Source organism: Dipodomys merriami, unplaced genomic scaffold (genome assembly GCF_024711535.1).
Source record: "Dipodomys merriami isolate MVZ:Mamm:240054 unplaced genomic scaffold, mDipMer1.0.p SCAF_112, whole genome shotgun sequence".
Lineage (NCBI taxonomy): Eukaryota > Metazoa > Chordata > Mammalia > Rodentia > Heteromyidae > Dipodomys > Dipodomys merriami.
This window is the reverse complement of record NW_027202405.1, coordinates 1,127,937-1,143,098: the sequence shown is the minus strand read 5'-3', so window position 1 is coordinate 1,143,098 and position 15,162 is coordinate 1,127,937. Positions and strand designations below refer to the sequence as shown.

General features: G+C 41.1%; 1 protein-coding gene and 1 long non-coding RNA gene across 3 annotated transcripts in view; both read left to right on the top strand.

Annotated features, from left to right (window-relative positions):
• The window catches only part of LOC138822555 (uncharacterized), a 41,478-nt gene extending 36,912 nt beyond the window's left edge, over positions 1-4,566 (top strand). Inside the window, exon 3 of the long non-coding RNA XR_011370549.1 lies at positions 4,459-4,566. This is a non-coding gene — a long non-coding RNA (uncharacterized lncRNA). The remainder of the gene's footprint in view (positions 1-4,458) is intronic.
• A 5,296-nt stretch (positions 4,567-9,862) lies between these two features.
• Positions 9,863-15,162, top strand: part of Cep85l (centrosomal protein 85 like) — a 93,464-nt gene continuing 88,164 nt past the window's right edge. For both annotated transcript variants that reach the window (XM_070015326.1, XM_070015325.1), the window contains exon 1: positions 9,863-10,226. In XM_070015326.1, coding sequence (XP_069871427.1) covers positions 10,154-10,226 — 73 coding nt within the window. In that variant the 5' untranslated portion in view covers positions 9,863-10,153. The remainder of the gene's footprint in view (positions 10,227-15,162) is intronic.

Genomic DNA, 15,162 nt, shown 5'->3' with positions numbered 1-15,162 from the left:
AAAATAACAAATCTTACCAGATGTATTTATAAGTCTTCTATTAAAATGTCTTTTGTTGTTGTAGTTGCTCTGTCAAGGCATAAGAAAAAGCATGTTAGCCTGCTGTAAATGGCTCACCCTTGTAATCCCAAATACTCTGGAGGCTGAGATCTGTGAAATCATGGTTCGAAGTCAGTTCTATCAGAAAAGTCTTTGAAATTATGTCTTCAAAATAGCCAGTGAAAAGCCAGGCTGGAGGTATGGCTCAAGTAGTAGAGTACCAGCTAGTCAAGTGTGAAGTACTGACTTTACATCCTAGTACTGGCAAAAACAAACAAAACAAAAACTCTCAGGATTTAAATTATAATCTACTCTTTCATGAACTAATAGAACATATCAGTAACATTTGTTTTGTGGATATAAATATTCATCTGTAAGATAATTTGAAGATGACATTATATGGTAATTACATTTTACTCAGTTGATCAATATTCATCTTTTACTTCCATATTTTGACATCTCTCATGCAAAGTGACATTTTCTTTATCATATCTAAGGAACCAGATGCAAAAGTGCTGGGGTGGGAGCTAATGAAGCAGTTGAAGACATTACAGTCCCTAGGCATGGAATTAGGGTTTTTTTTTTTTGTTGTTGTTGTTGTTTTTGTTTTTGTTGGTCGGTTGTGGGGCTTGAACTGTGACTCTGGGCCTGGATGTTGTCCCTCAGTTCTTCAGCTCAAGGCTAGCACTCTATCACTTGAACCACAGGGCCACTTCCGGTTTTCTAGTGATTTATTGGAGATAAGAGCCTGCCCGGGCTGGCTTTGAACTTAGATTTTCACATCTCAACCTCCTAAGTAGTTAGGATTACAGGCATGAGCCACTGATACCTGGCTGAATTAGGGATTCTTGAAGGGACTTGGGAGCAGAGAGCATCCCCAGACTCAGAAAAAGGCTGAGTTAGGGACTCATGAGCATGTAAAGGCCATACTAAAATGAGTGCTGAAATATTTCTAGAAGACATTTAATATAAATGCCACAAGCCCAAATATAGGGCTCAAGTTAGTTTTCTTCCAAAAGGAAGAAAGCCTGGGTTTAGGTAAGGAAGCCTTTGCTAAGAAATGACCCTGGGCCCCTCACAAGGCAGCGTGCCATATCACCCAGCTACTCCCTAACGCAGTACTCTGGCCTTTTGCCAGTATGTGCAAGGACATATGAGCCTCTTGGAGGCTCTTATTTGAAGTCTCCTTCAGCTGACGTTTTTCTCTAAGGCATCTCAGCAAAGCCACTTCAACAGCTCTATAGTTCATTTGTGAACAGAGGTTATACTGGCAAGTGCATGCTTACACATTCAGCAAATTCTTGTAAAGACATCCGTTGTAACCCCTGGATGAAAAGGCCACAGAAAGACTACAGTGCTGGGTGCTGGTGTCTGTTAACAGGCAGGTACTTAATGGGTGATGGTTGCCTCTGCTACAGAAACATAGAGAAACACAATTGTCTGCTGACTCAACTCATTTCCTAAGACATTTTGAACCATCTGTTCTAAAAGTTAGTGTGTGGGAAGATGAAAGTCTTTAAAAAAACATTAATGTGATTAAAAAAAAATCCCCAATCAAAACTGAGGCAAATGTAGCATTGCTCTTCTATGCTTTAATTTTTCTGGAAAACAGCTTCAGGGAGTTTGGATGGTAGCAGGTTTCAGAGCCAAACAGATTTACAGAGGCCATTTTAGGGCAAGCTAGGGTGGGATTAGATGTTCCAGTCTGCACTGCTCTCCTAAGCCTGCCATGATCTGAAACTTAGGTCTTGGGTTTGGGCCAAACCCAGATTGACCTTCAAGAGAGAGCAAAGAAGGCAACCTCATCCAGGCAACAGTAGAGGCAAATTCTCCCGATCCTGCTTTTCTACTGCATTCTCCTCCTGTGCTGACCAAATGCCCCAGTCTCCCTTCAGTGCCGACACAGCTCTTTTTTGCTGAAATCTTATATCAATGCAAGATGATGGGAATACATGCTAACATTCATGTCTTTTGGTTTGAGTTGAGAGCAGAAACTTTCGAACACCTTTCATCATACACATAACTTGATCCAACATTTTTTAAGGCTCAAGTTAGCCCCATAACCACATTAGAAGATTATATGTAAGGGAAAAATATATCTAATTAATTGATTAATTAATGTAAAGGCTAATTAACTTAATATGTTTAGAATGCCCCATGTTTCTTATATATAGATCTTTTGTAATCTCTTCTATTTTGTTACCATCTACAGTGTCTGTGTGAACGTGAATTAATTCTACATGCTTTGTTCATTGCTAATGCATCACATTCTCAATGAGCACTTACGATAATGAATGCATTTTGTTCTCACATGGCCCTTTGTGTTTCCATTCTGTAGTTCAGCAATTATGATTCAAGGTAAAAAGAACTTAAAAAACGAATCTTAATTACTATAATGAATATAAATTGATCACTTACTAGGCTTAATTTTTTTTCAAGTCTTATGTAGTTGTGGGGGGGCGTTGTAAGATGTTCTTTCTGAATTCACTTTTAGGACCAAGTTAAAAACAAATTTCCCAAATATAGCAAGAAAATATTAGAGATATCTAAGAAATACCTTTATAATGGCTCTAATCAAAAGGAGAAAAGGCCCATTTTAATTTAGTCTAAGTATGTCCAAATAGAGGAGAATCCACTATTTTTCCCCCTAAATCTCATCTTCAACAATGTGTTGGTACAACCTGATACTGAAATTTTGAGGTATAACTGAATAAATGTCATCTTATAATACTTGTTGCTTTGCTTATAACATATTTATCAAATGTACTGTTTATATCATTTTCCTCACTTCCATATTAACATTTATTTCTAATTAAGGTGGATTTGTAATTGTAACAATGCCACAATGATTATATTGTTTTAAGGTGATCTTTTAAAGTACACTTGTTTAATATTTATTTGGTGCTATTGGGGTTTGAACCCAGTGCCTTGGGTCTCTCTGGCTAGGCAGGCAATCTACCACTTGAACTATGCTCCCAAGTCTACTCATTCCCCTCATCCTACCCTTAAATCAATCCTCCTGAGTAGTTAGGATAGAGGCCTGAGCCACCATGCTCAGCTATCATTTACTTAATGTTAAATACAGATACCAGATTTTATAGATCAAATTTATGGCAGGCTAAAATGCCTTCATCCCCCAGCATACTGTTGATTAAAATAAAACAATTAAGGATTATCCATAATATGGGAGAATGTAAGGAATGCAATTTAAAATGAATCTAACTCAAGTTAAGATAAGCTAAAATAAACTCTACCTTATGATATATTTATGTTTACACAACAGAAAAGCAAATGAAGGGCTATAGTTAAACTTTTTTTCCACCTTTTTTGTCGGCCATGGGGATTGAACTCTGGGCCTGGGCACTGTCTCTGAGTTCTTCAGCTCAAGGAAAATGCTGTACCACTTGAGCCATAGCACCATTTCTGGTTTTCTGGTGGTTTATTGGAGATAAGAGTCTCCTGCCCTGGCTGGCTTTGAGCCATGATCCTCAGATCTCAGTCTCCTGAGTAGCTAGGGTTACAGGTGTGAGCCACTAGCGCCCAGCTATACTTAAACTTTTGCCTCCAGTTTTAATTTTCCTGACCTATAAGGTTCTCCACAACTAATAAGTATTTTCTTTTTATGTATTATTTTTACAGCTAGAAAGAGATAATTTTCAAGTTTCTTTCACAAGCCTAAAAATTGTAGCTAGAATTGCTTTTGGTTGTTTGAATTATATTACTTGTTAAAATACCAGACCTCCATGGATATTTTAGTAAAAGGATGTACTCCTTAATTAGCTAAAATCTCTCTAGGGATTATTTTGGTAATGCTAGCTCTGTTTACAACTCAGAGATCACTACATTCTTCTATTGCATAGGAAATACTTTCAAAACTCTTTGGAAAGAAAACTTACATTAGTTAACAGAGTCTATCAAATTGAATACTCTTCTACTACCTGCAAGTTAACTTTTTACCATGAAAAATTGTCTTACTGATTTTAAAAAGTATTTGAACAGTGAAGTTGAAGTCAATTAATTACTCTTGATTAACTAATTAAAATTCTATTGACCTCAATCAACTCAGTAAGTTTTACAAGCGTCTAATTTGCTCCTGGAAGTACTTTGGATAGTAGATTTTCCTAATTGGGACAGCAGCTGCCAGGCTCAGTCTAGTCAGGAGCGCTGAGGAACTTCTTCCTAGGAGTTTTATGTGTGCTTAAGCAGTGCTCTGAGTCTGTTTGAACCTGTGAATCTTCCCAATCCTGCCTTTTCTGTTTAAAATTTAAGACACTTTTAATCCATCCTTGTGCTGCCCTCATCTGTACTATATGCTGTCTTTCTGGCAACTCATTTTTGATATATTGTCATGTCAGACAAATTTTTCATTACGCTTTATAGAAGTTCCAAGACCTAACTCCTTTATTCTCTTCTCCACAGATTGTGTCCATTGGGTTCTCCAGGAAGCAGATGCTAACATGGAGTGAAGAGCGAACAGTTGATTGGTGGTAACCTGTGGAAGACAAGAGGAGCTGAAACCAGGCTCAGATCCCCATGATAAGGTCACAGTCAATTCAGTAGAGGGCGGGAGCAAATGACCAGAAGGACTGTGCATTAGAAAGAATGGCCCTGCATCATTAACTGGGGATACCTGGGGATAACTGCAGTTGGTTGAGGCACATGGGGTGGGTAGGTTTACCTGGAGGCTGTCAGCCAACCAACTCTCCCTACAGAGTGACATGAAGGGTTTTGGGGGGAGGGAAATCAGGGACATACTCCTTCATTGTTGACACAGATTAATTTTTTCCACTGTTCCACCTCTAAAATCTTCAACATCCTGCTTTCTCACCTTAAGGTCATATCTTTCCAACAGTCACTACCTTACTATCATTATATTTGTTCTTTGATTGTGAAACTTCCACGCCCTCATTTCCTTCACCTTCAACATTTCAGCCCTGTCTTGGTTTCCTTGCTTGAGCCATTTTGTTCCAACCTCTTTAAACAGCCTGCCTCCTTTCCCTTCATGCCTCCATGGCAAAACCCTGTTATCTGCTGTATTTTCCCCCATTACTCCAGCTACTGGTTGCAACTAAAGAAAACCACTCGGCACTGTAGATTTAATGTCACAGTTTCCAATCTTGGCTGAATTCTATATACTACACAGAAATTCTATTAGCACTTGAGTACTTTCTTCTCCAATGAAATCTGAAGAAAAATATTATAACTTTTATTTACAACATGTTGGAGAGCATGATGGGGGGCAAACAAGGTTTTAGAATCCTGGGAATCAGACTAAATTGTAGCTCTTTACTTCCTGTATGGTTGCCAAACTCCTCTGGATCTTTTCCCCAATGCTGAAGTGGAATTAATAGTTACTCTTCATGAGAAATGATTGTTTTGAAGATGACATAAAGATGTAAAGGTGGCTTACTGATAACTCTCAAATAATTGAAAATACATTAGTTGAAGTGTTTTCGCTTCAGTTACTACTACCAGTTATACAGAGAACCAAATTTTCTACAGAGAATAACTCAATCTAATTGCATAATGTGTTAAATACTTTTAGTTATTAAGAATTCCCTTCTCCCATAGAGCAAAGTTTAGAGAGGAGGCTTGGGTGCATGCCTGTGGGTCATGAAGAAATGATATGCTTTCTGCTTTCTTCCATCCCTCCCACATACCCTTGAGGACCCAAGATAGGCAGGGAAGAATTTAATCTCCTTATGCAAGTGCTGTCAAGGATGCTCTCTCCTTTCACCGTAAATGATCTTGCTCCTTTTCATAAGCTCAGTACAAAACCAGCTGGTGACTGCAAGTTCTACCAACCAAGGTGTCAGTACAAGCAGTTCCAGTAAACATCAGTAGTCTCTGGGGATACTAGATGTCTTGGCTGGACTCCATTCTTCCCACTGCCACACCTTCTCCCAAGCCCTGCTTCAGTGTACCAGATCTTACCTACTTTTGCACTGGGATTGCAAATCCAGCGCTGAAGCAAAGATACAGGTGGAAATTATTTTCTCTATCTTTTGGGAGTTAAACATGAGATGAACTGTCTGTGCTCTCGTGACCAGGCTGAACAAGCCAGATACCTCTCCTTTATTTTCCTTTATTTCCAAGGCACTGGCCAGGCCACCAAACCCAATAGCTAAGCACACAGTCACGTGGGAGTTATCAAGACATCGTAATTGAAGAATCAAGGAGTCTATTACCTTGGACTCAAAGAATTTAGTAAATATTTCTTAACACTGTAATATTTCACCATAATTCCTAGTATAATTAGTAACCTTAAAGGAAAGATCAGGAAAAGATAGCAAGATATACTCTATTCTTAGACATGAATAAAAAACATGTTATGCAACTGACCTAGCCTATACCAATTAATTACATTTTTTTTCTGGGTGAGATATAACAGTTTCAGTTCTAGATTGTATGCTTATATTACCAAATATTGTATACATGAGCAGTGTTCTAAGTATTTTACAGATATGAACACATTTAATTCCCATAACAAGTCTATGAGGTATACACAGTCACAATCCTGATTATAGATGAGGGAAGAGAGGCACAGACAGGTTAAGCAAGCTAATTATCTTGTAGTCATGATGATGAAGCTGAATTTTACCTTCCAGGACTTCAAAATTTTCAAATCTGTCTTCAACAGAAAGTGTGTTCAGAGTTTATTTTTTCATTATTATGATTAAATTTGGAATCATAACAACTCATAATAAATTGGGCAACTTCTCATTTATCTCACCTAAAAAAGATTGCAAATCATAGTTCTTGGAACACTCATGTTACACCGGAATTACAATAATGAATCCATAAATTGGCAATCACTTAAAAATGATTTCAACATTCATTGGTTGTCTTAATTTTTCTAAATATTGTTTTGATATCTTGTCTTTTTATATATAAAACTTGCTTCAGGTTGTCCCAATGTATGAGATTTTCTTCTAGTTGAAAACTATTTATCTTCAGTTCTCTAGTTGAAAACTATTTATCTTCAGTTCTCTAGTTGTTCAGTCTGAAATTTTTTTGTCAGAAGTACATTTAAGAGAGTCCAACTTAATCAGTCCAGAGATCTATACCCAAATTCAGATTTATGAATGCAACATTTATTTTCTTTTTAAGATGATGTCTATTTTGAATGCAACATTTTAAATGAAGAGTTTAGTATAGTTTGGAATTAAATTTTATAGTTTTTTTCTCAGTTTTTCAATATTGTGATTTGAGGTCAGATTGTCTTGGAGCATTCTACCACTTGGATTATGTGTCTATCTTCTCCCTGCCTCCCTCTTACTCCTTTTAAACTGTAGTTTATTATTCAGACAGGGTCTCAAGATTATGCATAGGCTGGCCTTGGACACTATCCTCCTATCTTCACCTTGGAGTTGCTAGGATTACAGATGTGTACCACCATACCCAGGACAAATATTGTGGGTTTAGCATTCACTTCTTTTTTGATCTCATATATGTCCTTGAAATGTTCCCTCCCTTATCAAGTGGCAGAGTGCTCACATGGCAATGTGAGCACTTCAAACACCAGTACTATTTTTAAATAATTCTGTCCCAAAACATTTTAAGTGCTTAAATTGTATTTTAGCAACTACAACTATATGTATTTAGGTATATATATGTATATATACACACATTATCATAAATAACCATACACCATTATTATTTTCATTACTATGTGTATTATCATAATTGAGGTAATACCTTCATAATCTTTTTTTTGGAGTGAAGGGAGTGGTACTGGGATGTGAACTTGCAGCCCCTTGCTTGCTAGTTTTGAGTTATATAACCAAGCCACCCCTCTAGCAACAATAACAATCTTTGCTTATAAAATTATCCTTGTATTAGCATAGTGTCAGAACAAAAGAAAAAAATATTCAATTTCACAGTATCAGTCTTGGTTATGATCAGGTAGCATTTAGGTTATCTTGTGTGATAAATTTTTAAAAAGGTTCCAAGAACCATGTATCATCCCATGTATTATCAATATATCATAGATGCTAGAAACATGATCAGTTCCATATACATTCAAAATTCACATGATTCAAACGGTTACAGTTTGCTTCATCTACAGCATACCCTCCTTTAGCATTTCATTATTTTAACTGCATTATGCTCTGTCTTTCCAAATTTAATTAGTATAAACTCAAGAATTTTATCGTTGGTGCCAACTGCCAATGGAGCCATGCTTTTACTATCTATCTTACTTTGTTGCAGGTATTGAAGTAGTTTACATAGCATCAGCTTCACTTTTTTTGTGTTTCTGTATAATGACTTTCAAAAAGATAAAATCATGTAGAAAATCTAAGTAAACAATTCTCTCTACTATATACAATTGAGTGGAAATAAGCAGTTTTGAAAATAAGTGTATTTAAAATTCACAGAACAAATCTGCACTAATTTATACATTTCTTAGAACTATTGAAAAAGTCTGTTATTTACTAAACATATACACTTCGAGACTATGATAAGTATAAGTTGTGGAAAGATACGATATTTCTCTTTCAGGAACTTTCTTTTGGGCTTAAAAAAAAAAAAAACACCAAAAACCAAAGCTGTTCTATTAGAGTGTAACTTTAAGTGAGCCAGGACATACTTAAATGAGAAAGAGGAGCCAATTTCATTAAAAAAAAATGTGTCTGCAACTTTTTATAATCAGAAACAGATGACTTCCGGCCAACATTTCATGATTTGGAGAAATAACTAGTTTAGAGAATAAGTATGGTTGGGAGCTCAAGTATACAACTGCAATCAGATAAACCACTACACAGATGTGGTGATCGAATATATACCTTTAAGAGTTTCAAGCCATAGTTCCCAACCACAGTGCCTGTTAATAATAATAATAATAACAACAACAACAACAACAACAAGAACAATAAGAGACCTCTATTACCCAGTTTCCAGTATCAGAAAAAGCGCAGCAGTCTCTGGTTCACTTCTAATTAGTAGGCTTGACTTATGTGCTGGCCTCTGCATACAAGGCTTCACCCGATTTATTAAATCAACTTAATATTGGGTCATTATTTTGGCCACTAGGATTAACAGAGAGATGCTGCAACCCTCTGTCCTTCTTTAGGATGGATGTCCGCTCCAGCACTCTTGAGTTCAGGAGGAAGATGGCAAAGACTCATTTAAGTATTCTGGAGCCCTGCCGACCCTTTTCTCGTTGCTTCTCGGAAACACAGGTTGATTGCATAACAATGAAGGCTCCGTGGAGAACTTCCTGGTCCTGATTGCCCTCCGCTCCTCTCCATCTTCTCTGGGAATTTTGCATCCATCCCGCGTCGTGGATATTTTGATACTGGCCTGACACCTTCGTCCCCCATTGGATGGGTGAAGGAAAAGGACCCCGTTCCTGCCCTCCAGTGCGGTTTGTGCAGTGCGTGATCATTTTAATCCCAGCTTCCCGTCTCAGAGGGGAGCGCCTCCCCCCCGAGTCTATCCTGAGCAGCGGAGGTGTGCAGGGCAGATTCTCCCAGCCAGTAAGGGAGAAATTACCCTAGGCCGCGGAGCGGGGAAGTGCTGGGTGGGCGGGGCGGGGGTGTAATGTAGGATAGGGACCCTCCTTTCAACGTGCTTCGAGCTGTGGAAATAGGATGCGGCCGGGTTGGCACTGCCAGCGCCCAGAGCCCGAGCGAGACCCGGAGCCCCCAGGCCCGCCCGCAGACCCCTCCCCGCGTCGCGCGAGCCTGGAGTGAGCGTCCGAGGCCCCGCCCCTCCAGGCCCCGCCCCGTCGAAGCCCCGCCCTCCCCAGGCCCCGCCTCCCGCGGCAGGCCTTGCCTGACTCCAGCTCCGCGGGCGGAGGGGGAGGAGAGAAGCCGCAGCTGCAACTTAGCTTGGAACCCGGGAGCCCGGGCGCAGCCGGGATCGAGCTGCCGTCACCGCGGACCCGCTAATTCCCCGGCCCGGGCCTCAGCCCAGGCTGTAGAACCATGGCAGCTGCCGCCACTGCGGCCGACCTGGCTCCGGCGCTCCCCGCCCGTCGTTGAGCGGCCGTTAACCCGCCCGTGCTCCGCCAGCCGCTGCCGCCGCGGCCCAGACTGCGCACAAGTTTCCGCCGCCGAAGCCCGAGGCGAGACCGCGGGCAGCCGGGCGCCCCCCGGCCCACCCGCCCGCGATGTGGGGCCGTCTCCTGGCCCCGGAGGCCAGCGGCCGGGACAGCCCCGGCGGAGCGCGCAGCTTCCCGGCGGGTAAGGAACCCCGCAGCCGGGCAGGGTGGGGGTCGCGGCGGCCGGCGGCGGCGCCCCGGGACTCTGCGGCCGCCCCGCTCCTCCCCTCAGGCCCGCCGCCGTCCCCCGCGGCCGCCTCCCCGCCGCCGGCGCTCGCCCCTCGGCGGGTCCCCGCGCCCCGGCTGCCGGCCCCGTGCGCTGACATCTGGCGGGCCTCGTCCGGCATCCCGGCGCCCCGGCGCCCCGGCTCCGGCCGGCCCCTTCTCGGGCCGGGCTTTGTTGTCCCGTCGTCCTCCTCCTCCCTTCCCTGGGTGGGCTACGGGGCTGGCGTGGTAGCGCGGCCGACCCGCGGCTGGGGGAGCCCGGGCGGGAAGGTCGCTGCGACCGCGCTGCGGCGGCCCGGGGCGCCCGCCCGCCCTGTGCGGGGCGCGGGCGGCTCTGCAGTGCCCACGCCCGCAGCCGCTCCTCCGGGGCGCATTTCGGGGCGGGGCGGGCGGAGGCTGCAGAGGATGCGGCGACTGTGGGCGACCCCCCGGGTGGGACTTAAACCCACCGGGAGGAATCTGGTCGCCGCCCCGAAGCGCTGCCTGGCGTCCGGGGACCACGCGGCGGCGCCGGCGGCGGGGAGCCAGCCCACCTTCCAGCCGGCCCCCCGGGGCTGCTGAGGGCTTCGCCCCTGCCCGGCCCCTTTGAGGGAAAATTAGGGGTTTGCCGGGTGGAGGATGCGAAGGGGGCTGTTAGTATCTGCAAGTACGGGATAGCCATTCCATGCCTGCCAGCCCAAGAAGTTGCAGAATAAACCCTCCCCTAAGGCAGGATGGAAAAAATAATTAGGCTTGGCTGGCCTGTGGCTAGTCACCGTTATCTAACGGTGACAGTCCTTCGCGACCACCTTAATCTTGAGCTCTGGCCGCCTCTGAAATGATTGATACTCGTCTGCTAATCCAGGGTGGGGAAGAGCCCCACGTACCCAGACTACATTTCTCCTCCAAAATTAGGTGTCTCTAGGACTCCGGTTAAGTTACCCTGTTCCACAAAGTGAACTTCACTACATTTCATAGGTCACAAAAGGAAAGCATCAGCGAGAAGGAGTTTTGATAGAAAATTGATTTAAATTTAAATGAAGAGAACATTTGATTGCAAAATACCATGCGCATTGCAATTGAACTTTTGAACAATGCAGTTCTCTTGACGGTGGAAATAGTTATTTAAGAAGTGCATGCATTTAAAAAACGGTTGAAGTCACTGCTACATTGTTAGAAATAATGCGATTATTGTGAGTTTGGTAAAACAGTACAGTAGGGGAGTACTTATTCTAACATGAATGGTGTTTGTCTTTTGAAGAGCTAGCAGTTGGGAGGTTTTTAATGCTTACCCAGTCCTGCCATCTAAGTGACTTCAATGATGGAGAAGGTACTCCATTATCCCTTAGGGGCTATGAGAGTGGTTTCCACTTATGTGTGTCAGAGCCATCTGTGATATCTTTGTAACCGAATCTGATCTTTGTTGCCTCTTAAAATTTGTGATAATAATAGCATGTTGGGAGGTATATTACAGAAGTATCAATTTTTCCATTGTTTCGAAGGTACTTTATAAATATAACCCAATTTTAAAGACTATAGATAGTTTATCTTTTCAAAAAGGGCTTTTTATCTTAGTATTGACAGGATAAACCATTGGTAAATCATAACATGCTTTCCAATACATTTTTTTCAGCTATAGGTTGAATAAGTATTATTTTTTACAGCACTAGTGGTGTAATTGTGCTTGTTCTCTTATTGAGCAAACATAAGATATTCGAAATTATTTAAAATAACATTTTAAAAGTTAGTGACTAAGCTGGGTGCCTGTGGCTCAAGTCTGCAATCCTGCTACTCAGGAGGCTGAGACCTGAGAATTGCACTTGGGGGCTAGCCTGCCCAAGCAGCAAAGTCCATGAGACTCTTATTGCTGACTAAGCACCAAAAGTATGGAGATGTTTTTTTCTAAAAGTTAAAAGAAAAGTTATATTTTTAAACTACCCAATATATTATCTGAGAAATGTTAAGCAATATTAGGGCTTAACTGAAAACAAGGGAACCAGTCTTATGATTGAATTTATCTGCAAATACTTTGGCTTACGGGCCAGTGTCATGACAATGTTAAATAATTTCTGATATGAAAATGAGTTTATCTCAATATGAAGTGTAGTTCTAGATGTCTTGAAACTTGTTTATACAAATAGTTAATTTCTGTGGTACCCCTTACCCTTCTAAAGACAGATAAATGAACAAACATGGCAAAAAGAAAATAAAAACATCTTGTAAAAATTCTTTTTCTTGGTCATGGGGCTTCAACTCAGGGTCTAAGCACTGTCCCTGAGCTCTTTTGCTCAAAGCTAGCACTCTACCACTTTGAGCCACAGCTTTCCACTTCCCATTTTCGAGTGGTTAATAGGAAATAAGAGTCTCACAGGGTCTTTTCTGCCCCAGCTCCCTTTGAACCACAATCCTCAGATATTAGCATCCTGATTAGCTAAGATTACAGGTGTGAGCCACCTGCACCAGCAAAACTTCCTTTTTAAAGAAATCATAGAAACAGGAATACTACACAAAATACTAACTTTGGCCTTTCCTTCGGGATTTAATTTTGTCAAGACAGCATTTGAACTCTAGTGTGATATAGTGATATTTGAATACTTAATAACTTGTTAGACTGTATATATTCCTTTTCATAAATCATATTTTAGAACTGTTAATATATTCAATCTTTAAAATATTTTGGGACAGAATATTATACTTTTAAAGTGTGCTACAATAGTGTTAAGTAAGGCAACTCTCACTTGAGCTTAAGTGGTGTCCTTTGTTGCCAGGAGCTTTAACTCTGCTTCTTCCTGGTTGATACCTGGCAGTTAGGTATTTGGTGATGTCATAATGACAGTGGTAATAACTAAGTAATGTTTTCTGCTGTGGTTCTGAAATAGGTGGACCAAAGAGTACTCTGGCAACAATGAAACATCATTCTTAAATACAACTGGACATGTTCTTTCATGTTAGGAATGGGAGTATGAGGGCGAATCCCAAATTCAGTGATGACTTGTAAAATGATCTTGATTAATAATAAAACCCAATCATTTCTTGACTTGAAACTGATAGACTAATCTGAGGTTGGAAAATAAATGGTAAGTTGACAATGCATGTTTTCATGTGAATATTTATGTATATTACAAACAAAGGTTTTAGAGACTCAGAATTTTCCTGTCTGGAAGAAATATATGTGTGTATATATGCATATATGTATGTATCTGTCAGTGTCTGATAATTTCAACTTGAAATCTCCCAGATAATGCTTTTTATTGAGCATTGAAAATGAATATTTCCAGGTAACTTTTAAGTTGAATATTTCCTAAAAATTTTAGAATATTAAAACAGTATCCTAAAGAGCAGTTTATTGTATAAGTTATTTTGATAAGAATTATTAGCATAAAAAGAACAACAGATTTCATGCCAATATTTGATTTGTTTTTCCTTACTTAAATTCATTGCTATTACCTAGCATAGTGATCGTCACCTTGGAGAATGTTTGTGAATTATGCTAATAATAAATATTAATTGTATGCCAGGCATTGTGCTAGCCTCCTGGGAGTATCAGTGAAGAAAAAAGATAAGGTCCCTGCTCTAATGGAGCTTACATTATGGTGGGGAATTAGATCTTGGTCAATGAGCAGGACAGTTCAGCTAGTGTTAAGAATGAGGAAAAGGAAACTGAGTGAAGTGGGAAATGATGAGCAGAGATACTTCAGGCAGTTTGGTCAGTTCTGAGTAGTTTAACTTTGTGTGGAAATCTGAGTAATGAGAAAGGTGTCAGACAAAAGAGTGGAGAAATGAGTTTGAAGTTTTAGGAATGGGAAAGCCCATTGAGTATGGACTAGAGTTGACTAGGGATGTGAGCTGATGAAGGCCTAATAATAAAAGACATTGCAAGGAGTGGATTTGAGTCTTTGTGTAACCCTATTAAAGGGTAAGGAAGATGACTTGTTTTGTTCATTTAGTGCATGGAATGCTTACCATGAGGCCACATTGTTCTGTGTACAGGATGTATGAAACAGACATTCTCCATCTCTAGTGTTTACAGGTCACTCTTGGAGGTTCTGTGGGGGTGGCAGCAAGAAAAGCAGTAGGAAAGCCAGTTAATATGTCATTGCAGTTATTAGGTGAGACATAATGTCTTACATTCCATTGGTTAGATTGGAATTTGAAAGAAGAGGATGGGGTTGGAGTGAATATGAGAAGTTATGCTAATGAGATATGCTGCGATTTGGAGGTGGAGGGAAAGAGGAATCAAGGATAACATCTTAGTGTTGGCTTGGGGAATTATAAATGCATCTTGCCATTTTGTGAGAGGGGTAAATTGGTGATAGGGACAAGTGTGGGTGGAATTGAGGACTATTTTGGCCATAGGAACCTCTTTTTAGAAGATCAGGTAGGAAGTTGGCTATGTAAGTGAGAACTTCAGGGGGGAGCTAACTGGATGGGGGTAGATAGGAATGTAAGAACTACAGGAAAAAAATGAATGTAATAGTCACGGAGGGGAGTGAGTCACATGAGGAGAAATATAGAGAAGATCCAAAGTACTGAGATATTTTCTCCCTAATACTGAATATTCCTTTTCTTATGTAGTGAAAAAGTTTGACTAGAAAGTTTAGCTTTAACTGATAAATTTTCTTAAGATCTTATTTTGAAGTGCTGTAGGACTAAATTTTTGTTTTAATTTTTATTAAGATATTTAAACATGGAGCCGTGTGCTGGTGGCTCACGCCTATAATCCTAGCTACTCAGGAGGCTGAGATCTGAGGATCGCAGTTCAAGCCAGCCCAGGCAGGAAAGTCCGTGAAATTCTTACCTCCAATAAACCACTAGAAAACTGGAAATGGTGCTGTGGCTCAAGCCGTAGAGCGCTCACCTTGTGCTATTTAAAC